The sequence below is a fragment of the Balaenoptera physalus genome, assembly GCF_965194825.1.
Source record: "Balaenoptera physalus genome assembly, chromosome: 2".
Taxonomy (NCBI): domain Eukaryota; kingdom Metazoa; phylum Chordata; class Mammalia; order Artiodactyla; family Balaenopteridae; genus Balaenoptera; species Balaenoptera physalus.
Genome location: NC_138883.1, coordinates 77,758,202 through 77,784,842, shown reverse-complemented (window position 1 = coordinate 77,784,842; position 26,641 = coordinate 77,758,202). Strand labels below are relative to the sequence as shown.

Below are 26,641 nucleotides of genomic sequence, written 5' to 3'. Positions count from 1 at the left end.
AGAGAATATCCATTTGCATGATTGCCTGGGTGAGAAAATCCTATATACCGATTACTTGTCCATAAAAAAGCAGAAATCTAAAGAGGAACATATGACAATTCTGTAGGTTTAATGCAGAAAGACCAACTGGTATAGTATAAAGAGTAACAGTTTAGCCTCCCTAGAAGTGTACATCTATATGCACATGTTGACGATGCCGTTATACCACAAACTTGTTACCCTTGGAAAATAAGCAGGTGGTATTGCATTGTCTTTATGTTTCTGCAATAGTCAACACACAGGTTTCAGTTCATGACTTTTTTATTGTTGCAAAAGCAGCAAGGATGTTGTTTCTAAAGGAAGTATTAGCTTCAGAGGGGCAAACATAGGGTTAACTCACACACAAACAAAGGAACCGAGATGCACAGCAGTGAGTGACTCTTTGACTCAGTTGCAGAGGCACGGTGAGTTAGACATAGGCTTTCCATTCCATCCTCTTTCTGAGGATCCATAGGTAAATGCTGGACTCACGTTGAACTAGGAGCTGCTGGGTTCTTGGCAGGCTGAGGCTCGCGGGATGGAATTGCCCCTGAAAACTGACAGTCACGCAAAACCTGAACAACAGGCATAGTGGGAATTCCGCTAAGGCTGGAGGACATCCCGTTGGTCTGTTCCTTTAGTTCTTTCTGAGGTGGAGGTTCCCTTGGCAAAGTCCTATGGTGATACTGGAGAACTGGAAACCATGGCTCCTGATGTCGGGGAGCTGCCAGTAAAGAGAAGGCTTGAAGGCTAAGAAACAAGGAGCCACATTGTTGCTGAGCACGCTCAAAGCAGAGCAACGGGCCAGAGAGGGCAGTCGAGGGGCCTGCTCCTGACACTGTTTAACCCAGCCAGCTACTCCATTGCACGTGACATTGGCCTTTTCTTTCTGCCCGCTTCCCCTTCCAGTGGCCTGGCTTAACAAATAACAGCTAGAAGTTAAACAGTGACTGTATTGGTGCGACAGGCTGAGGTCGAGACCCTGGGCCAGCTAAGCTCATCATTCATTCCTGAGGCATTTACTGGACACTTCCTCTGTGCAAGGCCTTGTTTGAGGCACACAGACGGATCAGACATAGTCCCCATCTTCAGGGATCTTACAGCCAGCAGACGGAGGCAGACAAACCTGCAGTTAGGGTACAAGGTAATAAACGTAAGGCCAGAGGTGTGCAGGGAGTCCTATGGAAGCACAGTGGTGGGCCTTTCCAGATCGTAAGTCTCAGAAAATAGGGAGTATGATGGAGACAGGTGTTCCAGACCAAAAAAACAGCCTGTGCGAAGGCTCAGAGGTAAGAGGAAAGCATGGCGCTTCAGTAGTAGCTCCTGAGGGCTGAAGTTCAGCATTTGGGGGAGGGGTAGTGAGGGGGTGGTGGGAAATGAGGCTGTGGACAAGAGGGCAGGAGCCAGATGAGGAGGAGGAAACAAAGTTACGGGGAAACCACTGGAGAGGTTTAAGCAATGGAGTGAGCTGCTCAGATATGCCTTCTGGGGATATCACGGTCAGGAGCATGGAGGGTTGGTGGAGGGGAGTGAAACAGAAGGCCCGGCTCGGTAAGGAATCTATTGTGATCCTAGGGGCCTAAATCAAGGCAGGAGCAGTGGGAATAGAGAGGAGGGGAGGAGGAAAGGAAATTCTAACTGGGTATGTGAGAAAGGAGCTGTGGGTGCCTTGCAGCCTCCTACCATGGGTGTGTGCGTGAACACCAGTAACTGTCCGCCCATATGGGGGTTGCAGAAGGAGCAAGTCTGGGAAAGGAAGGATAATGAGATGCTTTGGATGAATGGACTTGTGGTGTGTCAGGGACGTCCAAATGGAGATGACCATTTCATTCATTCTAACACGGGGGCCTGGGAGATGGAGGAGTTGTAAGTGAAAGAGGTGTGAGTTGAAACCAGTGACTTGGATGGAGTTACTCGGTAAATAGTACGAGCAGACAGAAGCCTGAGGAACTCCCAACTCTCAAGGTGTGAGAGAGGCTGAGTGAGAGGGGAGACAATGGGAATGCACTGGGAAAGTCGTGTGTTGCCTTAGAAGCCAAAAGAGAAAACGTTTCCAGAAAAATGAAGAGATTTGCAGTGCCCATGGCCACATAGACAGGTCAAGAAAGACAAAGTCAGAAAAGTTCCCCCAGATATGACAAATTGGAGGTTACTGGTGACCTGAAGTGAAAGCAACTGGCTGCAGAAGCAGAGATAATATCACACATTATTGAATAAATGGATGAGGCTTTGTCACATTGTCACAAGGGACAGACCCCAGGAATCCGGGTCTCTGGATGTTGGTTCTAGACAAAAGTATTAGGCACAACTGTCTACCATGTTAAACAAAGAGCAACAGAAATACTTTATTGCCTATTTATTTGCACATAATGCCATGCTAAACAGAGGAGAGGGAGAATTAAACACAGTTTATGCATTTTTTGTGGAGCTCACATCAAGTGCATGAGTATCAAGGTGCTAAAATTGGGTAAATCGACCAAAAATAATCTTATTTTAATGGCTATTTCAGCAGAGTTGTGTTCTTACAGAATTCCAATCACAAGATACTTTAAACACTCCCAGAGGAGATGTTTCTGTGTTCCGTTTGTAAATAACTGTAATCCAATCTTGATAATTTATGGTCGTGTTTAACCCTCACTTTCAGTAAGACCTTCCTCATATCTCATTTTAGTCTTTTCTGCTATATCTTTAGGGCTCTCCTGTCTCATTCTGACCTCAGTGGATAACAGATGGTTACGATTTTCCATATATCAATCCTGCCTGTACTTGCAGATGAATAATAAATTTCCTTCCTACTTGGAATTCTCCAGGCCAAATAACTCTAATAAAGCCGAAAGAATTGATCTCACAGAATACCAAGAGGATTAACTAGTTAACAAGTACTGGCTGTGGGTAGGCAGAGCAGGGTAGCACATGACAGAAGAGGTTTTTAATTTGGAAAGAGAAGTGTGCAAAATAGTATCCAATATTACATCTTTCAGTAGGTTTTTATATATCTTTTGGAGCTTCACATGTGAATTTTCCCCCTCATTTGTGTGAATGAACTCCCAAGAAGTTTGGATTCAATGACTGCTGAGGTGCTTCTCCTCTAAACATGCTATGATTCCATGTAGACCACTTTTCCTCCCGTCATCTTGGTCTGAAGGGATATTCGCACAGGAGAACCTGATCATGGCAATGCAGGGAGGAGGGAGGGCCTGTGCACTTTCTTAGCATTTTGCTGGTAGAGATGGATACTGCTTTGGGCTGTTCCTGGTGTGGTCTGCTCTGTACAGTTTTAGTCAGTCAAGGCTGAATCAAAAATCATCAGAACTACAATTAGTTGCAACTGTAGGATAAAATAGGGGCCTTTCTGTATCGTTGAGCTGCTTCATAAAAAAGAAAACTAATATAATAATAATTATAGATACATAATATTGTAAATCACCTGTACTTCAGTTTTTTTCTTCAGAAATGTACTTAATCCCTTCTAACATCTTTTATTTATTTATTACTTTTTAATTGAAGTATAGTTGATTCAATATCATGTTAGTTTCAGGTGGATATCACATGATTCAGTTATATATACATATATACGTATGTTCCTGATCCTTTCCCATATAGGTTATTACAAAATGTTGAGTAGAGTACCCTGTGCTATACAGTAGGTCCTTGTTGGTTATCTATTTTATATATAGCAGTGTGTATATATCAATCCCAACCTCCTAATTTCCCAACCACCTCTACTTCAGTTTTTCAAAAGCCAAAATAATAAAAGCAGTGGCTAGTGATACTTAACTGTAAGTCCGCTCAGGGTTTTACAACCTAAAATTATTAAAGGAAAGGTTCTTGATCCCTGGGTCATAAATATTGCAGCGACTAGACTTCTGCTTGTGTTCAACACACCCATAGCCACCTATAGCTGAGCTGTGATTTCACAAGTTTGTTTGAAATACATTTACTTCTAAGTCACACAAATTATTCAGCATTGTGTGATCCCAGCCATAAATATTCCTCACCTTTAGGAAAGAAGACTAACACTGCTCTCCCTATTTCCAGGTGGAAAAAAATATGTGCCAAACAAAAAGATGGCTACCCGTTAGCTTTGGAACATCATTTAGATATGCTGACTCCTGCCACGGAGAAGGAACTGTGTTACTGAGGAGGGGTGGAGAGAACTTGCTTCTCTTCCAAAATCGGCCACTGGGCAACTCTGAACAGTTCCCTTACACGTTTTGAGGCTCGGTTGTCCCTAGCTGCAAAGCACTTCCGTTTCTTTAGGGAATGGAAAGAGTGTTATTCATTCCAAATGGTTTTACTTGCTCTTCGTTGAAGTTATCAGAAAGTCCTTCACGCTTGTCAAGGAGGGGTTTGGGAGTGGGTTGGGGAAAGGAGAGCCACGAGTGTCATGGCATAGATAGTGTCAGGTACATTGAGAACATTCAATACGTACTTGCTGGTTTGTTGGCTAGCTTTCTGTTTCAAACTTCTCATCCATTGTTAATTTATCATTCCCTACTTTTGGAGGAGTCTACGACATATTAGTTTCTCCTGGTGATTCGCTTATAGCTGACAGATCATCTTCCTGGTCCCCTGTACTCAGAGAGAAGGAGTCTCAGGAGGCAACATTATAAAGGCCTAGCAAAAAAGAGAAAAAAGGAATCAGGCTACGTTCTAGAGGAGCACACCTGACGAGGGGCCCGCAGATGACGGCCTTTGGTGATTGGAGGGTCTTGGGTCAGCCGTGGCCTAGCTTTTGGATCCTTGATTAAAAGGAAATGAGGATACCTGATTTTTCCCCCAGGATTTTCCTTTTATCACATCCAGAACTCACTTATTTTTCCCCTGTGATTCCATACCTGTATCAGGGTATCTGCCGGCTGCCTCTGACTTCCCTAGTTGTCACCTCTGACCTGAGTCTGGAAAGGAGTTCTCCACCCTCACTGAGCATTGGTCACCTGGGGATACTTGCACCCAGCACCCTTCCCTAGAGATACCCATCATTTGGATCAGGGTAGGGCCCCGGTATCAGCATATTTTAAAAGCGTTCAAGGTGATTCTCATGTTCACGTGTGGTTGAGCGCCACTGCTTTGCAGCAGAGGCAGGTTTGTTTTTTTCCTGTTGACTCATCAAAGTGAGAAAAATTTGGGAAAAAATAATACAGAATAAAAATGAGTTATTTCTTTCTTTTCTTTCTCATCAAGAAAGGCTAGGCTTTGTGTCCTGGGGATCTGGGGCTTCCTTTTGCTCTGAGGACTTTTATTTCCCAAAGTCTCTTGGAGGTGAAAATTTGGGTGGTCCTAGTAGGGGATGGGTCCCAAGACTTGGACAGGGTGAGGCTAAGTTGCCAAGCCTGGCGAAGCCTTGCTTTGGAGGCTGGAGAGAAGGGCATGGCAGGGGCTTCATAGGTAGCAGAGACCTTCAGCCCTGCCCATATACTACCCAGGAGATGGTAGGGTGATGGAGATCAAGATGCTGATCCTAAAACACCAAGACCTTGGGGACGACAGTCTCTGTGCCTAAGAAGGGTAAAGAACTACTGGATCCCTGCCAGCAAATGGACCACACAGACTCAGAAAATGAGCATCTTGGCAGCAGTCTTGATGGACTTAGGACCAGCTGCTTTGCTCCAAATTTTATGGACTACATAAATCTCCTGGGATTGTTACACAGCCGTGGGGAGGGGAAAGCTCCCCTGAACATGACTGAGATTGAAATTATTGCAAGTCAGGATTCAGAGCCAGACGTTACTATGTTTAGAAAAAAAGGCAATATGGCATTTTTTTTTTATATGAGGGATGTGGAATAAATACTAGTCTGTGTAACAAAAGGAATCAAGCAATCCAATTAAATAACCCCATTTCATATGCTTTAATTTTATTGGGTTTTCATTAGATTTTGGTTTGGCCAAGAACTCTGAGGACTTTTGCTGTGGAAGGGCACTTGCATTTTCTAAGCCTGTTCATAGAATGTAGTGGTCTCTGGAATTAAAAAAAAAAGTCTCGGCAGGATTTAGGGGCGGCAGTGTGGTAGTGAATGGTGGAGGTGGAGTGTGGACAAAAAGAATGACCCTGGGGCTTGAAGTTCTATTTGCACTTGACTAAGATCGAGAAACAATTGGGTGTTTATACTTTATTTAAGGAAGAGGAAGCGACCCCTTCAATGAAAGTCTTCCAGCTGCAACCACCCACCCGCCACCAGCCCCAGTAAGGTGAGAAATTGAAAAAACAGCATTGCTAAGTGGGAGTGGTGTCAATTATTAAATTACTGAAATGCTTTCTTCACCAAGGAGCCTCCATATAGTGGGAAGAATGTGGGTTTTGGAGTCACACAGAACAAGATTGAAATCCCCACTTGCTAGCTCTTGATGCATTTTTGTCTTCTCAGGACCTAGCAGTGCATGGCGTGTAATAGGCATTAATAAATACTTCATAAATGAATGAATAATGGATGAACAAAAGCAATAGCCATCTGACTCTAGGCCATTACTTACCACATCTGAACCTATGCCCAAGTGGCTTTACCTGTAGGATAGGCATACTGATGGCTAACGTGATGCGGTTTTTGAAATTTTATAAAATATGAAGTTTTTAAACCTGTGCCTGGTAGGTTCTCCTTATATTTAATTTGCCTGCTAGCGCACACCTTCCCTCAGCACTGTGTATTTGCTGATTTGTGGTAGGAAGAGCCTCACTGAATTGAAACCATCAAGTATGGGAAATTGCTGCACACAGTAGCCAACTTTTAACTGCATGTTAGACTCTGAGAACTAAACACTGAGTCCTGCCCCAGGAGGATGTGTCAGAGTGAATCCCTGTTAGTAGAAACAGGCTCGGCTCAGCTTGGCTTGGCTTTCGTCGGTCCTCTGTCTCTTCAGGAGGTGTGTCTTATGATCCCCGACAGTGTCTGGTTTTGATTCCTGACTTTTAGGTACTCGTGGTCTACAGCTTTTTACTCCGCTTTGACCGACCGTTCCGATCCACTATTTCTTCTCACCTTCATGATTTTCATTCAACAAGCATCTGTGGCATGTTGGCCACATGGTAGGTGTTGGGGATACCACACAACCAAGACGGAGATGAGCAGGATGTAATCCTTGCCTTCCAAGCGGAAAAAAAATCTGATAAGAGGGGATTTCGATAAGAAATCCAAGAGTTACAATATGGAGGGGTAAGTTCTCTGATAGAAGCACATACACAGGAGCTCAGCCTGGACAGAAAAGGTGTCAGGGAGGAGGGAGAAGTATCTCAAATATTCCTGGGTTCTTTTGTCTTACTCAGATTCCTCTGGTCCTGAATTATATCATCATCTCTGCAAACCACTACAACAAAAAGCCCATTTGAGCCAATCTATATGACGATATAGTCACCCACTTAGATTGGGGGCTCCAGGAGGGCAGATGCCTTGCCTTTGTTCACCACTTCACTCCAGGCCATGAAAGAGAACCTGGTGCATTAGTAGGCACACGAATATTTCTTCAATGATTGTATGTAAGCTGGAAGACATGGATAACTTTTTAAAGAAAGTAGTCCTGGACAGTTCATAGGGCTTTACGCACCATTAAACTATGAAAACACTTCTTTTGCCTTTAAGTGATCTATTTTCAAAGACTTAGCCATCTAAATGTCAGCGCATAAATTCCATTATAACCTACTGACTTCATCAAGCATCCTTTTCAAAAAAGGAACAGTGTTCCCTAGCTATTAGATTGTGTATGGAAATTGCTGGATGCTTTGTTCTTGCTTTCAGACACAACATCTGTCAGTAAGTTGGAGTGATTATGTACACACACAGAGTATTCAAGTGTATCTTACATGTAGGATACTTGAGTTTTGTTTGCTTTTTCTACAAATCTTAAAGTGGAAAATTTCAGACAGCTCCCTGTCTGAGGCACTGCCTTATGCTAGTAGAGAGAAACTCAAAAGTTAGTTTATGTCCCAGAAACAGAAACAGATGGTCCTGTGACCCACTCCCCTGAGCGTAGGGATTGTTAGAAGATTTGACTTGGGTTGACTGTCAAGGGTGAATTGCATGGCCTAGGGGAGGCATTATGCCTCAAGACAGAAGCCACAGATCCCAGAACCAATGACAAAAGCAAAGGAAATTGACTTAAAATAAAGGATAGATCTGATAACATAAACACTCGTGGCACAATTCATCAAGGTCTCTCAGTAGTGCTGTTGGTAGAATCAGAATTGGATGCTCTGTGTCTTTCTGGGGTTACGGTGCTCAGGGTGTATCAAGATGGAGAAGGTGTGCAAACTCATCAGCTGTTATAATACAAACATGGGAAGTTGAAGTGTGCTGGTCAAACCCCCTTTTTCTTTTCTAAATTAAAAAAAAATTTTATTTTTTATTGGAGTATAGTTGACTTACAATATTGTGTTAGTTTCATGTGTACAGCAAAGTGATTCATTTATACCTATACATGTATCTATTCTTTTTCAGGTTCTTTTCTCATATAGGTTATTACACAATATTGCATAGAGTTCCCTGTGCTATACAGTAGGTCCTTGTTGTTTATCTATTTTATATATAGTAGTGTGTATATGTTAATCCCAAACTTCTAATTTATCCCTCCCCACTCCCTTTTCACTTTGGTAACCATAAGTTTGTTTTCTAAGTCTGTGAGTCTGTTTCTGTTTTGTAAATAAGTTCATTTGTATCATTTTTTTAGACTCCACATATAAGTGATATCGTATGATATTTGTCTTTGTCTGACTTACTTCACTTAGTGATGAAAGTCTCTAAGTCCATCCTGTTGCTTCCAATGGCATTATTTCATTCTTTTTTATGGCTGAGTAATATTCCACTGTATATATGTATCACATCTTCTTTATCCATTCCTCTGTTGATGGACACTTAGGTTGCTTCCATGTCTTAGCTATAGTGCTGCTATGAACACTGGGGTGCATGTGTCTTTTTGAATTATGGTTTTCTCCCAGTATATGCCCAGCAGTGGGATTGAAGGATCATACAGTAGCTCTATTTTTAGTTTTTTAAGGAACCTCCATACTGTTCTCCATAGTGGCTGCATCAATTTACATTCCCACCTTTTTAAAATTAGGTTCAGAGCAATGTTAGATCCAGAGATTTCCCTGCCACAACTATTATCGACCCTTGCTCCCTCTTAGGTTAAACGTCTAACGTCATGATTTGTTTTAGTGTTCTAGCTTTTTCCCACTCGCTCTTCATCCCGGCTGATGTGCCTAAAGAAGAAAGCAAGCAAAGGGGGTGTGTGTATGCTCCCAGGTGCGGTCACTGGTGTAGGGGAGAAGGATTCAAAATATCAAGTTACAAATAACTTTATTAAAACAAAACAAAGCAAAAACCTTCCTGTGGGGCCTGAAATTCCCTTGGTACCAACTAGATCATTATTTTTCTATCCTGTGAGAATCGAAAATTTAAATAAATTGACCATTATTTCTAGGAGAAGATGTCATAGGTCACAGCATTCTTCCATGTCGCATAGCAACATGTTCTATCTGAGAGGGACTTAATTGCATATGGGAACCCTAGTGCCTGCGGATCTCCCTAATAAACTCAGGGAAGGCTTTCCTCTTTGCCTTCTTCTCTGCAAGTTCCAAAGGGACCAAGCCATGGGGGAGGCTGAGTCGATTTTATCATCAGACTTCAAATTCAGCCTTCTCGGCAATGGGAAAAGTTATAAAGAGGAAACAGGACACTTCTTTCGGTTGCTGGAGCAGAGAGGGCCAGAGGATTGTAGGCTGTGGGTTGCTTCTTTTGTTTGTCAGCCCTTAACATAAGCAATTCCAGCTGAAACTGAGGAATGTTTGGACGCTTCCTGTAAAGGAATAAAAGGGTGTAATGAATTCATCAGTTTTGGAGGGCACTGTATTTAATAGGAAATAAAACCACTAGTCTTTTATTTGGTGACTGAGTGCCTACCTGTACCAGGCACTGTTTTGGCCATTGGAGATACAGTGGTGAGCAAAACAGTATTCATGGAGGTTACATTCTAATGAAGGAGGAAAGAGATCAGAAACAAACAAGCACATGTTCTTAGGCGGTAAGTGCTAGTGCAGAAAGAAGGCAGATTAAGCAAAATGGGGAGTGCAGAGTGGGAATGGGGTTGTAATTTTATATGGGGTAACCTGGGAAGGCCTCTCTGATAAACTGACACTGAGCAGACACCTAAAAGAAGTGCAGGGATCTGGAGAAGAACATTCTGGGCAAAGAGAACAGCCATTGCAAAGGGTTGGCGGGGGGAGCATGCTTCAGAAATTTGAGCTCCTAGAAGGAGGCCAGTGCAGCTGAAAGTAAGCAAGCAAAAGAGTGATAGAAGAGGGATCACAGGCAGGGGGGCAGATTTTTAGGACCTCATAGGCCACAGTGAGAATTCTGCCTTTTTCCTGAGTAAGACAGAAAGCCACAGGCGAGTTTTGAGTAGTGGAGAGACATGATCTCAGTTAAAAGCCTTCCTCTGCCTACTGTGTCGAAAAGAGATACGAGTGGGGAATAAGTTCAGAGGTGATCGCAGTAATGGTGACAAGAGGCGATGGCATGACCAGGTGGTGGTGGTGAAGAGGATGTAGGATGGTCCAATCAGATGTATTTTGAAGGTAGAATGGGTGGGATTTGTTGCTGGTGTGAAAGTGAGGTGAGAAAAAAGAGGAATCAGTATGACTTCAAGATTTTTCTTTTGCCTGAGCATCTAATGAATGGAGTTGCCATGTCCTGAGATAGATCACAGGAGGAACGTACAGGGGAGATGATTAGGAGGTGGGCATATTAAGCAATTGGAGATACAAGTCTGGAGCTCAGAGGAGAAGTTTAAGCTGGTGATACAAATTTGAGAGTCAATAATATTAATGACTACATAATGGTTTTTAAAGCCATGAAACCAAATGAGATGACCAGGGAGGGGAGTTCAGATAAAGAAAAGAACTCTGAAAAATAGTCTGGGAGCATTACTCCAGCATTACACAGGCTAGGCCAGCCAAGGAGCCCGAGAAGGAGCTGCTAGTGAATAGGAGCAAAAAGCAAGAGAAAGTCTACCCTATGAGCCAAATGATGAAAGTATTTTAAAAAGGGAGGAATGATAAACTGTATCATCTTTGTCTCTTGGGATCCTGTCCTTTCCATTTTATTGCATTTCGCAGCAACCAGTGAGTAGTAAGGAACCAGAGATAGGAGCCATTCCTAATTTTTGACAGATTGGAAAAACAACGAGTTCCAGAGGTGTAATCATACTAAAACCAAAACAGACAATAGCAACAGCAAACCCCTAGAAATGTTATCCTTAGAGACACAACATAATGTCAGCCTCTAGAGCTGGACATCAGGCTAGTTAATGTCCTCCCTCAGTCATCACCTTTAGCTTCATAATTTTTTAAATGGGATTAAGAATATTTGTAGGTCTCATAGGGCCATTGTGGAAGTGAACAGGGTATCTTACTTAGAGCCTTTTATATATCCCAACTATTTCCATGTTGGCATTCTAGACTCTGCAAGTAAGAAAATACAGAAGTCTCTTTATGATGCAATTTTTATACATAAATATTTTCTTAATATTATTAGTTGTTTTCAAAATATATGATTCTTTCGTTAAATTCACAAGTATTTGTGATTTTCTACTCAGTGCCAGGCACTGAGGATTCACAGGGAAATGAGCGGCTCCTGCTTCTAAGGAGCTTTGAATCTAAGGAAGCAAATAGTTAAAATGATTGATACTTAGAATGCACAGTAGACCGCCAGTGCCATTAATCCTTGTGAAATAATCTGTGGATGGTCTCGTCATCCCGATAGCCCACTTATTTTTCATTTAAGAGATGCTTTGGCGTAAAGCCTTAGAGTGAGCTCTGTTACCCATGTCTGTATATATTTAGCTCTAACCGTACCAGTTCCCAAAATAGTGCCAGATGAGTGGCTAGGCCACATATTCCTTTTTAAAGCAATCAGTGGTTATGGATTGGCCTCTGCAGTCATATCTGCACTTAAACGTGGACCATGAAATCTGCTGGACTGCACTCTGTCCCACGTGCTCCCGCGCTTCTCTGTCCCAGTGATGTGCACAGCTAACTATAGGGCTGTCATCAGCTGCCTAATGATCTACCTTAAGTAGGGCTGTCAGCCATTTTGTTTTGTCCCAAAGAGTCCTTTGCGAATGACCCGGAGAGAAGAGGGAGAGCCAAGGTGCCTCTGGCCATCAACTCCGAGATGGCGAAAACGGACACTCCAGTCCTTGGGCTGGGAGCCAGGGGCTAAGAAAGGAAGAGTAGGGATAGAATAGGCAAACCCCATTCATTTTCAAGTTCAGAGTTCTTTAGCTAGCAGAGTACAGAAAGAGCTTTACTTTGTCAGAGGCGACCTGTGATAATATGAAATCTCAGCAAAGAGAGATGAAGGCTGTATATTCTTGTTCAGGGACAATCACTCACCACCACCACAGGCTCAAGCTGTGACAGGAATAGCTGGTGCTCGTGAACCACAGAGCTTGGAGGGATGCTGATATGTGATATACCTTGGATTTTTAATCTTTTTCTCCCCTCTGCTACAAGTTTGGGGGTGATGTTCACTCCTTCCATTGTTATAGTCATGGGACACAGGGAAATTTGGTTTTATTAGTTCTTAAGTTCTCCGGCTGTTCTCTCTGGCATCGTGCTCTGTGATTTGGTTACTTTTTAAAGTTGTATGGCCACGTGAGAGGGCTGGGATATATCTATTTTTATCGACACCGTCACCATGGGCCTTAGAGTCTGGAAGACAAGTTTCAGACCTATTGCTAAGGTCAGTCTCTTGGAGTCGAGAGCCAATTTGGCACCATGGTAAAGAGGACAGGCTCCCGATTCATGAAATCCTAGGTTCAAGGTCAGAATCTGTCACTTCCATGCTATGCAGTGTTATTAATTAACCTCTCTATGCCTCAACCGCTTTATCCACAAATAGAGAGAATATTAGTACCTATCCAAGGGTGGTTGTAAGGATTAAACTGAGATTTTGGAACATGGTGGCACATAATGGCTGTTCATTAAATGGTCATTCATGAAAATCGGCTAATTCCTCAGAGCTTTGGTTTCCTCATTCTTAGAATGGTTGTGTTGATGTGAGTGTTAAATAATCTGGGGGGAAATTTCAGCAGAGTGTCTGGTATAGAGTGGATGGTCATTATTATCAGTAATAATAATAACTAAGCAACAGAAACTAAAAAATTTTGAAATGGACTCCAAAGCCTCATCATTGCTTATTCCCTATTACTTCGTTATGTCAACGTCTGTTCTCTTTTGATGAGATTACTCAGTTCTGACTCACCAGTGAAGCAGTGACCCTTTCTACAATAACTATTGTTACACGAGAGTAGAGAAATCTCTTCTTTTAATCGGATTCCATATCCCAATCAGTCAACATGATTTTACCAAACACATTATGTTCCCAGCTTGGATGGGGAAGCCGTTTTCTGCTGTAGCAGAGTTTGTAAATAACTGGGGTTACAAGGTGAAAACACGCCCATTCAATAAATTATAACTGGGTGTATAATGTGTATAAGGTGCCATGCTTGTGAGTATCCTGATAGGTGTAAACTTGAACCAGATGGGGATCCTGCCTTCAAGGGGTACCAAGTCAACCGAGAGGAGCTGAGAGAGACCATGGATATAGAGCCAGGACTGGATACCAGGCTCTACCCCTTGCCACCATGAGACCTTAGGCAAGTTACTTAACTGCTCTGCACAGGGGCTCCTCATTTGTCGAATAGAGATTACAATAGTACCTACATCATAATGTTGATGTGAAGCTTAAATGGGTTATTGTGCGTAAAGCACAGTACCTGTTACACAATCAGAGATAAGCAAACGTGAGCCATTTCCAAATATAAAATGTAGCTGGAAATAAGACGTGCATATGAATAATCATAATGCAAGAGTATGGTGATAATTGCTATGGAAATTCGGCAGGAGAGGTGAGATGACCTGGGCTTCGTAAAGAATGTGGTATTTGAGCCAAGCTTGGGAGGCTAGGGAATCTATGAACTTGGAAAAATAGGGCAAATCATGGCAGCTTTAGAATTACAGACAGCATGAGTAAGGGCATGGAGGTAAAGAAAGCCAAGGACGTCTGTAGGGAAGAACTCGGGAAGATAAATTGGAAGGTGAAGGTCCTCATATGCTAGTTCAAGAAATTTATATTTGTTTTATGGATCGTGTAGACAGTCATAGTGGATTTTCAGTAGGAAAATGATAAGGTCAGAGCTGTGCCTCCAGGAACAGACCAGAGGAAGAATGTTCTGGGTGTTGTTATAGCCTTGTCCTGGGCTCTGGAGCTCCAGTCTCTCCTTCCTCTGGCCCATTTGCTGTAGGGCAGGAGGGAGAGGAGGCTCATAGATAGACAGGGGGTGATGATGCTGAGCCTGGACTGCAGAGGGGTTGGATGTGTCATGAACAAACATAGGGAACATAAAATAAGAGTAGACGGAAAAGGAAGCCTTTTGATGCATTGGGACATATTGCTTTGAGGTGTTGATAAGTCCGTGGATCAAGCTAGGAATAGGTGGAGGTTTGGGGCCTTGGGATGCCTTCAGGTTGGAGGTACAGATGGCATAACGACTTCTCAGAATAAAACTGGAAACCTGAAGAATGGATGGGATTGCTAAGGGAAAATGACAAAGACCTATCCTTGGGCGATCCCTATATTTAGGGGTGGCTGGAGAAAGGGAACATGGGAAGGATCCATTGGAAAGGTGGGAGAACTAGGAGAATACACAGTCGAATGAAGGAATGGAGGGATTTCAAGAAGGAGCATTTCATGGATGCTGAGCAAGACTTATTTGGGAGACAGTAGGCAATAGGAATGGAGGAGAGATAAGGTTAGAGGTGGAGGGGAGAACTCAACAGTGGTGGGGAGGGACGCTTTAAAAGCCAGACAGAGGGCTTCCCTGGTGGCACAGTGGTTAAGAATCCGCCTGCCAATGCAGGGGACACGGGTTCGAGCCCTGGTCCGGGAAGACCCCCACGTGCTGCAGAGCAGCTAAGCCCATGTGCCACAACTACTGAGCCTGCGCTCCAGAGCCCATGAGCCACAACTACTGAGGCCCGGCACCTGGAGCCCGTGCTCTGCAACAATAGAAGCCACCGCAATGAGAAGCCCGTGCACCACAATGAAGAGTAGCCCCCGCTCACGGCAACTAGAGAAAGCCCGCGCACAGCAACAAAGACCCAACACAGCCAAAAATAAATAAATAAAATAAATTAATAAAAAAAAAAAAAAAGCCAGGCAGAGACCTTTTGACTTATTTGGTGGAAAGCCAGAAACCTTTATGTGATCTTACAGAGATTATTTCCTGGAGACCTAGGGGATTCATACCCCTCACCCTTAACGACAGAGACTGGGTCTAAAAGGTCTTACCATTACTGATTATTGTGCCCTCTTACAGATGGAAGGTATTATGATTTGATATTGACTGTGTTGGATCTGCTGTTAAGTCCTACAAAAAAGGACAAATTTTATGGTCTTGTTCCAGTGAATAAAGATTCAAACAAGCTGAGAATGCATTACCAAAAAAAAAACCCATAAATTTATAGTAGAACAAAACTTCAAAGTTGTGCTGTTTTCTCTATCAAAAAATCAATCATTTTCCTTGCTGGGGTGGTGGAAATAATGGAGATGGCAGTGCCCTCTTGGAACTGGACGTCTTGATGAAGGGGAAAACAAGAATAGTGAAAGAGAAATGAGAACGCAAGCAAGCGAGAAGATTGCATCTATAGAGTAAGATAGTCTAGTTTAGGATTTTAGAATTGGAATCATTCTAGGTTATGACAGGGAATGTTCACTAGAGTGTGTTACTAAAACAGAGCAGCAGTCATTAGGTCTAGGTGTTCTTCTTGAATAGATTGTCCACATGAACCTTGAAGTTACTTGAGATGATGGCTGAAGCAGAGTGGAGAAAGGCTGTGGGCTGGGCTTTCAGTTGTCAGCTCCATCATGACAGTATTAACAGATCTCCTCTTACAAAACCTGGTGTACTCCACGATACCCTGGAAGAATTCTTTGCCCTTGGAAGATAGTCAGTACATGTGTGTTGAAATCACACAAAAATGTTTATCAAATTTCCTGATTGTCATTAAGAGTCAGATAAATGGTGGGAGAAGTAATTAGTCTGTTGATAGATTGCCAGAGAAGATGTGGAGATTGGCTATCATGTGTCTCAAACTAGAAGAGTGTTTGCACCTGAGTAGAAGAGGAATGATCTGAGTTGGCATTGGGGGATGTGAGGAGAGCGTGAGCTTCTGGGGAGAGGAGATAACAAACGTGGAAGAATTTCCAACCTTCAATTAAAGGGGCTTCCTTGGAAATGGAATCGTCTGGAAATTCCCAGGTTTGCTTTAAAGCAAAGGGAGAAAGGAAGTGAGATAACAAGAGGGGAGAAAGTATACATCAGTATAGGGATCAGTAAACTAGATAGAGCTGGTAACTGGGGGGGCTTGCGTTCTGTGTTTCACTAGGGAGTGAGAGAATTCATGAGATCGGTTCAATTAACTCATCTTATGATTCCAAATGGTGCAAAGATTTCTGGGCCAAGCACTCCAAGGCTCCAGATGTCTGTCTGTTGAAGGTTTGTGGAGATAATAGCTGCCGTCTGGAGCGAAGGCAGGTACGGGCTGCCACGCCAGGCGGTGTCTGTAGCCAGGTCAGCACGGAGCATACGGTTCCGTGTGGAAAAAAGCGAAAGTGTTTGGAGAAGAGTGAGTTTGACCCAGAGTCCCACACCCACCTGTGTCCCCCAGAGTGCTAACTTGGACAGCGCCTGTACACGGGTGCCCTTTAGGAAGTGGTTGCTGAGCCAGGACAATTCTTTTTTTTTTTTTTTAAATAAATTTATTTATTTATTTTTTGGCTCTGTTGGGTCTTCGTTGCTGTGTGCGGGCTTTCTCTAGTTGCGGCAAGCGGGGGCTACTCTTTGTTACGGTGGCTTCTCTTTGTGGCAGAGCACAGGCTCTAGGCACGTGGGCTGCAGTAATTGTGGCTCGCGGGCTCAGTAGTTGCGGCTTGCGGGCTTAGCTGCTCTGCGGTATGTGGGATCTTCCCAGACCAGGGCTCGAACCCGTGTCCCCTGCATTGGCAGGTGGATTCTTAACCACTGCACCACCAGGGAAGTCCCCAGGGTAGTTCTTTTATTTCATCAGTTGATTGGCAGCCTAGGTTGTGAGGATGTGAATTATAGCACAGGTCAATTTCAGAAGACAAAGATCCCAAGGCAGCTGGTGCAAGGTGGTTTGGGCACTTTGGGGTGGAAAGAGCATGGGAAAGGAGATCATGGAAAGAGATTCTCTAAGACACAATATTGAAAAGAATACCCTGTCGAGTTTCACTCGACAGAATACCCTGTCGAGTTCGTGAAAAGTCTGGTCCATAAAACCACTCCTGTAATTTCCAGATTTTCCTGTTTTCACTGGGGAGTGGTGCGTAGGTGGGAGATATTTAGATATTTCTCAATAGGGGTCCTCTTGACATTTTGGACAGGTAAATTATGTGTTATGAGGATTGCCTCTTGCAGTACAGACCATTTAACGCCCACGGCCACTGTTTTGTAGCCCTCTTCCATCAACTCAGAGTACTCCCCCACGGCCTGTGCCCCTTAGGGAGGATGGTATCACCGCTGGTTGCTGTGGGATCTGGGGGAGACCCCCCCCCCGCCGGGGAAAAACTTCATCCTTGTCAGAGATTTCCCTGAGCCCACATTTTGAGAACAGTGGTATTCTGGAGTTTTCTTCTGTCTCAGTTCAAACGAAGACTGAATTCTGGCTTCACTAGACGCAGAGGCTTGAATTTATTACTGACTCAATTTAGTGATGAACAGTGACATTTCAGTGCTAGTGAAAGTGTGGAGCTTTTTTTTATTCCCTCAGTCTTCACCTCATATGTCTGTGGTTTGTGGCTTCTCGAATTTCCCTGCTGCCCCTGGCCAATCCCTGGGCACCTACAGCCATCTTTCTGGGGCTTGGTTCTGTTGACTCTCTTCATGTCCCACCAAGTAGAGGATTTCATTTTTCCACATGACCACGTGTGCTGTAGACACAGATGAAGAAAAACCATGCCTATTTAGTATGCCTTTCCAATACTCCACGACAGACACTAACAGCGGGGACATGGGAGTGAGACGGGCAACAGGAGAGCAATTGCTAAGGAGAAAGCTCCACCTGATGCTCCTCTGGTTACTCCTTTAACTTCATCACACCTGGAAATCTTTGTGATGTTTGCAACCCAAAGTCAGGCGGTAGTGGAGAGAGAGACTGTGGACTGACGGGTGGGAGGAGTAAGGAGGGAGGGGTTGGTAAGGAGAAGGTTTTCCTCTCCGCCTCAGGCAGGGTTGAGCACGGGGTGAGCATATTAGTGTAAATGGAGGTCAGCCTCATTTCTGGACCATCAACCAGAGGAATGCCATTCAAACAAGGTGCCTGCAATTGGAGGAGGGCTGCTTTTGAGACTGATTCCTAGGAGAAAGGTCCCCTCCTTGGGAATCCAGAGTGGCTCCCCCACTCGGCCTTCAGCATCTCCTTCCGGTCTGGCTCCTGCAGGTTTCTTCTGTCTTCCTTTCCCATATGTCTGACACCCATCTGCTGCCTCTCTCCAGAGCCTCCTCTGTCACCTCCGGCAGATGCGTTATCACTGCGTGCACCCCGTCCCCCCGACAAAACATGTCTCTCCTCTCCCTGACATAAAATGGACTTTCCCTCCACAAATCCCACCTCCCTCAGATCTCTGCTGTTGTCTCTGTCTCCCTCAATCTCACCTCATTGTTTTATTGTTTATTTGGAGAGATTGCTTAGGTTTACTTTCACGTTCACTCAAGTGTTGACACCAACTGCTCGCTTGGATGGTGGGCAGTTTGTACATTTCACAAGTGAGGCTCGTGCTGTGTATTTAAGTAGTACCTCTGTTCCATGTACTTGCTCTCTGTGACCCCACCCCAGATTTGAGGAGAGTCCTAACTCAGGGGAGGAGCTCGGTTGTGCCATGGGAAGAACGAACTCTCCTTTATCTAATATTCAAAGGCATGTGCCCCTCAGCGTACCTGATAAAGGCCCAGCGAGGTGCCTTGGGGGCTTGACTCTGCGTGGGGATGTAGCCCCCTCACTGCTCACATGGGTCTCTGTTCCCCTGGCAGGAAGATGAAGTGGTCCTCCAGTGCGTCGCCAACGTTCACAAGGAGCAGAGGAAGTTCTGCCTGGCAGCTGAGGGACTTGGGAATCGCCTGTGTTTCTTGGAACCCACTTCAGAAGCCAAGGTGAGGTTGACTGTCTGCCCTGCACCTTCCCGTCTGGCACCCCAAAAGTCGTCTAGGGGATGGGACTGCTGGGATATGGTGGTGAGGGTGATAAGGATGGTAAGGAAGAAATCTGAAAGGACACATTTATTTTTAAAATGGGAAGCAGATCAGAACACTGTCTTTCAGTGTTCAGCAGGACACGGGGGATGCCTTGAGGTCATTGTCAGTCTTCATGGAGGAGGTTCTTTTACTACCTCCAGAGCACCTTCCTTGTTGTTAATTCCTAGAAATCTGAGTGCGTGTTCTGTACTCCCAGCTATCGTTTTATTGCTACAGGGACTCATAGGTCCTTGGACCTGTGTTTCACAGTAAGCTCATCCCTTTCAGCTGTGACTGTGCTGAGATTGTTGTAACTGCCTGCTGTGAACCGGGGGAAGAGAGGAATGTTTGCTCTGGTCCCCACCTGCTGGGTGGCATGTAACATCATCTCTCCTCTGCCAGACTTTGCTTCCTGCATTTTCAGTTGCTTTCTGCTTTTCATGAACTGTATGTCAGGTGGATGTGTTTGCCCAGTATTCTCACAGTACTTTGTAGTCCTGGAAAGACCTTTATATCAGTCAGCGTTTTCCAGAGAAACAGAACCAATAGGATCTCTCCCTTTTTCTACATAGGTGGGTGGGTGGATGGATGGGTGGATGGATGGATGGATGGATGGATGGATATGGATTTATTTTAAGGAACTGGATCATGCAATTAGGAGGCTGGCAAGTCTGAAATCAGTAGGTTCAGATCAACTGGAAACTCAGGAGTTAATGCTGTCTTAAGGCAGATTTTTTTTCTCCTCCAAGAAACCTCAGTTTTTATTCTTAAGGCTTTCAACTGATTGGGGGAGGCCCACCCATATTATCAAGGGTAATCCCCTTTAAAGTCGACTAATTGCAGATGTCAATTACATCTACAAAATGCCTTCGCATCAAAACCTAGATTGGTGTTTGATAAAACAACCGAGTGCTGTAGTCTAGCCAAGTTGGCGCACAATTAACCATCACCCCTCCACGCTCAGTTTTTCTTATAGAATCTTTTTTTTTTTTTAATTTTTTATTTATTATGTTTATTTTTGGCTGTGTCGGGTCTTCATTTCTGTGCGAGGGCCCTCTCCAGTTGCGGCGAGTGGGGGCCACCCCTCATCGCGGTGCGCGGGCCCCTCACCATTGTGGCCTCTCCTGTTGCGGAGCAGAGGCTCCAGACGCTCAGGCTCAATAGTTGTGGCTCACGGGCCTAGCTGCTCCGCGGCATGTGGGATCTTCCCAGACCAGGGCTCGAACCCGTGTCCCCTGCACTGGCAGACAGACTCTCAACCACTGCGCCACCAGGGAAGCCCTAGAATCTTTTTTAATTTTAAATCAGAAGATGGTTACATTTTCCAGTGAGCCCACCTGATTGATATATCATTTCTCCATGTGAACATATACAACACAGGCACACATGCAGAGTCTGGGCAAGTCCTAGCGCAGCAGATGTGCACCATGATAGCTGCATCTCCCAGAAGCCCTCTCTTCTCCCTCACCCTGCTCCCTCCCGTGTAGGTTACTGATCCACGAGCACAGACGTATGTCAGTGGCATGTAGGACAGGGTCACATTCAAATAAATGCCAGAGCAAAGAGACAAGGAAGATTTTTATCTTTTTAAAGGTCTTAGGCTTGATTTCCCTGAGGCCTTTTCTCATTTACTTTTGTTCTTAGCTAGGTTTTTTTCTTTTCATTCCCAGCAGTCTGGGATTATAGGAAAATCATTAGATTATAAATCAAGTAGTTAATTCTCAGCCATTAGCTCATCATGTGACCATGAGCAAGTCACTCAGTCTTCTTTTCAGCTTTCTCACCTGCCAGATAAGATGCAGCCTGGTGCAGTAGAAAGAGCATTGGCCCGAATTAGAAACCCATGGTACCATTTTCTAGTCATCCATTGAGTGGATCTTAGGACGTTGGTTTAGGGCACAGCTCTGGAGCCAGACTGGCAAGAGTTTGAATCCTGTCTCCACCACTCACCAGCGAAGCCAGGGCCTTGAGCAAGGTACCTCACCTTCCTGAACTTAGTTTTCTCCTGTGCCTAGTGGGAATTTAATAGGAACTACCTAATAAGGGCGTTATTAGGATTAAATGAATTAATACATGTGAACCACCTAGCACATTGTAAACTCTATTTAACCACTGGCTATTGTGATTTACTCTTACCTAGACCAGATTACCTAAAACAAAGAGAACTGTATATCATAATCTAAGAATTCTTTGTATCTCACAGGTGTAAAAATAATAACCTACACCACTCATAAATACATTAGGGTTAAGACAAATCCTTCCTAACCCCCGCTTGACTAAGTGATTGTTCTTATTTTAATTTTTCATTTTAAATGTAAAACAAGATAACACGACTGAAGAATTTTTAAATGAAATAAAATGTATCATCTATAACTGTATTCCCTTGTCACAACTGTTTTCATTTTTGTTTTGAACTCTGGCCTTTGTCCACATGTACCCATATATTATCAAAGTCGTACTCATAGTGGATATTCAGACATTCCGCTTTTTTTCTTTCATGTTTCAGCCAGTTCCATATTGCTATGTAGCCTTCGTGGTTATTTAAAAAAAAAAAAATCATGTATGTGGTTTTGTTGGTTTACTTTTGCTTCCTGGAGTAATGTCCAGGAGAAGAATTAATGATATCAGAAGGATAAACAATATTAAACTACTTTCCTAAAAGGATATACCAGTTGTTACAAGTTAACACACCCACTATCATTATGTGAGTGTCTCTCTTTTATATACAGTATGAAGAAAATGTACCATGAGGGCTTCTTACAGAAAAACAGGGTAAAGTTCCTGGGAAGGATAGAGCAGGTCTTCAGAATTTCCTGTCACTGCTCCTGAGAGCAGCCTGCTAGATGAGCCCATTTTCTGTGGCTTCAGGCTTTCCTACAACCAGCTCCAACTATGCACACACCTCTTCTGGCCTGTCCCCTCCCTTTTCAGTAGATATTTCTCCTAATTCTCTACCATCAGATTTCACAACCAGCTGTGCTGTTCTTAGGCTTTTGGAAACTAATATAAGCCATGCGATGAAGTGAGAAGGTGTGTGTATTCCCAAGCCTGGCACTGGGCATGAGGCACAGACCTCAAATGTCACTCTTACCAGCTGGCTACAGAGCCAAATGGTGACCTTGGGCATTCCCAGTCAAGGGTATTTCAAGCTAGTTGAGACTCAGAGGGATAAAACTGAGATGAACGCTAGGGAGAAGAAAGACCTCAGAGAAAGAACAGATGAGATAAGGTACTTAAAAGAGATTCTCAGTGTATGAGCCCTGAGAAGAAGAGGTCATATTGAAGCAAGGAGTGAGAGGGTAGAAGAATAAGAAGCAAAAGTATAAGAATGTGAACACTTGCTATAGACCTGGAGACTCTTGAGCACTTGGGAAAGTTCTTGTGACTTTGATTCCTGTTTGTCATGGCCCACCCTTCTCTGAAGGCCCCTGAAACTGCAGATATTCATTCATGAAAGCACCCTTATACAGCTTTCCATTCTAATGAGCACAGCTCGAGGAGTTAAAAGGTATTTTGTTTTGTAGGGAAGACTCAGGGTAAAAGCCAGAGACCAGGAAACATTGAGGGGAAATGTTGCGTTTCTATTTTATCAATAGCAGCAAATGTTTATTGACTGTCATTTTTAAGTGGAAAATGTGTTCCCAGGAATCAGGAATGTACTACTTTTCCTCTGGTTCTTATTATATCTCATCTGTGATGTGTCTGCAGTGTCCACAAGGGGGTCGTCTTTGGTTCAACTTCACATCCAGACTCATAAGATGCTGATAGACCCCAGTCTGCTCAGTAGGACAGGAGCCACAGCTTGCCTGCTGGGAAGTGTCAGGCACTCCTGCGGGAATCTTTGCAGCCCTCCAGGGGCTGCCTTCTGAATCCCCACCCAAAATGACAGCTCAAGTTCAAAGACACAAGGTCCACATCAGGCAGGTGTGGAGTCACCATGGCTTAAAAGCCTCATGTACCACAGGAACCAGTGTATCTTGTAACAACTCCATAGACATAGCTTTTGAGATGCCCACGAAGGACCACCACCACTACAAGGATCATCACACTTGGGGAAATCACAAATACAGGACTTTCTATGAGGTACTGGTGGTCTTTCCAGGCCAGAGACAGGCTACCAATCAGGGATCATTTTCACCCTAAGTAATGTTCCCTAGTAACATAATTAACATATCAGTTTTATCAGGTTGTCCCAAGAACAAAACTGGACAATTAACTGAAGGTCAAATTCTCATGCAGAAAGAGAAAATTTCATAAGCCTTATCCCATAGGAATCTTCACTGATGACCATTACTTAACTACTGCAGCCCAACACCTTTCCAAATCCTGACTTCCACCTTCCTTAATTGTATTGTAGATCATCATAAAGGAGGAAAAATATGGGAACTTTTTGTTTAAAATCAGTTGCAACAGACTGAGGTTTGTTTGTTTCACTGATTTTAATGATAATGAAACTGTAATTGATGAAGTGGAACAACTTACCCTAGTACCCTTCAAAAGCCAGTGTCCCATCTAAAGCCTTTGGGCTCTAGTGTCTCAGAAAAAAGTTCTACCTCTGTCAGGGAACATTGTGTCTTACTGATCATGGTTTATTCAAAATGAAAAATCCAGTTTCATATCTAATTTTCAAACTGAACATTTTCAGGGAAAATTTTATTCCTGTTGTTTTCACCTCTTCTTTTGAAAACTGAAAAATAGTCTGCTATGGTTTCTGAAAACTTGTATAGGTTCTCAAGACCCAGAATTAAACATTTGCGATTGTGCAAACATCATTATGTCAATGACATAAATTAGGATAGAATTCTTGGCTAAAAAACCCTTATTTTCTGTTGCTTTTATTATCTTCAGCTCAGAAAGATTTACTGTTTACTCCTAAAAAACTAAGCCTTTGCAAATTTACAGCCAGAGGCTCAGCCTGAAATTGTATACCCTTTTTTTAACTTCTGACTGTTACTTTAGTGTGTAGTATTCTCTATGGACTTGAGATCTTAGGAAAGGCCAAACTATTATAAAACTTACTTCAAAAAATTCCCTGTCTTATAATATAAAGAGACTTAACACATTAATATAAAGAGACTTAACGCATCTTTTTGGTTTTTTAACAGTTATCAAGCATCGTATGCTGTATGCCATGTAATGCCGCGGTGCTTACATACTTTCTTTCATTTAATCTTTACAACCCTATGGAGCAAATATTATTCTCATTTACAGAAAAAGAAAGATATAACAATTGAGACAAAGTTAAATGACTTCTTGAAGATGATTCATTACAATCCCACAACCTTCCTTCACGTGTCCTCTGAGTGCCTGACATTCCAAAGTTAGAAATATGTATTTTGCCTAAATCAGACAGAATCTATTAAAACGCAAATGCTCTCAACACCTGACGCAATATTAAAATTTTTATAGCTAATTTTTTACAGTATAAAGATTATCATATTTTTTCCTAGAAAGTAAGTTTATAAAGGGGTGATAAGGCAGATTACTAAGTGCCTCAGTATTGAGATAATAAGGCACAGAAACACTGTAAATGGGGTAGCGGGGGGGTGATCAAAACATCCATTGCATTGCAGTAGGATGGTTTACTTGTCTTTTCTCCTGCCCTCCACCATTCTGTGATCACTAAAGTCAAAGATTGTACAGGCATACCTTAGAGAGATTGCAGATTTGGGTCCAGACCACTTCAGTAAAGCAAATATCGCAATAAAGTGAGTCACAAATTTTTTTGGTTTCCCAGTGCATTTAAAAGTTACGTTTACACTATAGTGTATTAAGGGTGTAATAGCATTATGCCCAAAACTAACAATGTACATACCTTAATTTAAAAATAATTTATTGCTAAAAAAATTATCTAAGCCTTCAGCCAGTCGTAGTAGTAACTCAGAGATCACTGATCACAGCTCACCATTACAAGTATAATAAAAAGTTTGAAATATTGTGACAATTACCAAAATGTGACACAGAGATGCAAAGTGAGCAAATGTTGTTGGAAAAATGGTGCCGATAGATTTGCTCAACATAAGGTGACCACTGACCTTCAATTTGCAAATAAAGCAATATCTGCAAAGCACAATAAAGTGGAACATAAAAAAAAAAAAGTATGCCTGTATAGTACAGCAGTTAAGAAACACAGCCATGGAGCTAGAATTTCTGGGCTGGTAATTTTGGCTTCACTGCCTAATAGCTTTATGACCATGGTTCAAATGACTTCTCTCTCTTTGCCTCAGTTTCTTCATCTTTAACACTGTTCCCATCTCATAGGATTTTCATGAAGATTTAATAACAAGGGTTTATAATTGTAAAGTACTTACATAGGGCCTGACACATCCAAAGTGCTATTTAAGCAATAGCATTTATTATCCCCAACAGAGGGTCAGACACATATTAGGTCCTCAGAAACTGTTGTTTTATTCAGTTAAGTTACCCATGTACTGAATTAATTAATTAAAAGGCCTGGATTTGAGGATCAGCAGGACATTTGTGACCTTAAAAGTGACATATAAAGGAGAGTCAGAGAGAGTTAAGTTAGATAAAAAGGATTAAGCAATAAGCGAATGGTTTTAAAAAGTAAGATGAATTAGTGGGATGTAGATTTTTATGTTACTGACTTCTAATTTAATTTTAATATGGTCAGAGAACATACTCTGTATGATTTCAATCCTTTGCAATTTACTGGGACTTATTTTTCAGCCCAGCATATGGTATATCTTGAAGAATGTTCCATATGTACTTAAACTGCATTCTGTAGTTGTTGAATGTAGTGTTTTATGAATGTCAAGATGAATATTCTTACTAAATTGTATCTACTTATTCTGTCAACTACTGAGAGATGTTAAAAACTAAAGATTTGCCTGTGTCTTTCTTAAGTTCTGTCAGTTTTGTTATATGTATTTTAAAACTCTGTTATTAGATGAGCACATGTTTAGAATTTTTGTTTGTTTTCTGATGAATCGGTCCTTTTCTCATTATCAAATGTAACTATTTATCCTTGGTCTTATAATATACATTGACTGATACTAATCTAGCCGTAAGCTTTCTAATGCTTACTGTTTGTGTGGTATATCTTTTTCCATCTTTTTGTTTTCAACTTGTTTATATCTTTATTTTTAAAATATGTCCCTTATAAACAGCATAGAGTTAAGTGTTGATTCCCCCCCATTCTATAATCTCTGCTGTTTTATTGGAGTGTTCAGTCCATTTACATTTATTATAATAGTTGATACTATTGGGTTTTAGTCTACTATCTTGCTATTTGTTCTGTGTGTTTTTGTCCCAGTTTCTCCTTTTCTGCCTTCTGTAGAATAAATCAAATATTTTTTTAA

General features: G+C 42.7%; 1 protein-coding gene across 5 annotated transcripts in view; it reads left to right on the top strand.

Annotated features, from left to right (window-relative positions):
• The window catches only part of RYR3 (ryanodine receptor 3), a 570,624-nt gene that overhangs the window by 176,565 nt on the left and 367,418 nt on the right, over positions 1-26,641 (top strand). For all 5 annotated transcript variants that reach the window (XM_082452325.1, XM_082452326.1, XM_082452324.1 and 2 more), the window contains exon 2: positions 19,119-19,238. In XM_082452325.1, the coding sequence (XP_082308451.1) occupies positions 19,119-19,238 (120 nt within the window). The remainder of the gene's footprint in view (positions 1-19,118; positions 19,239-26,641) is intronic.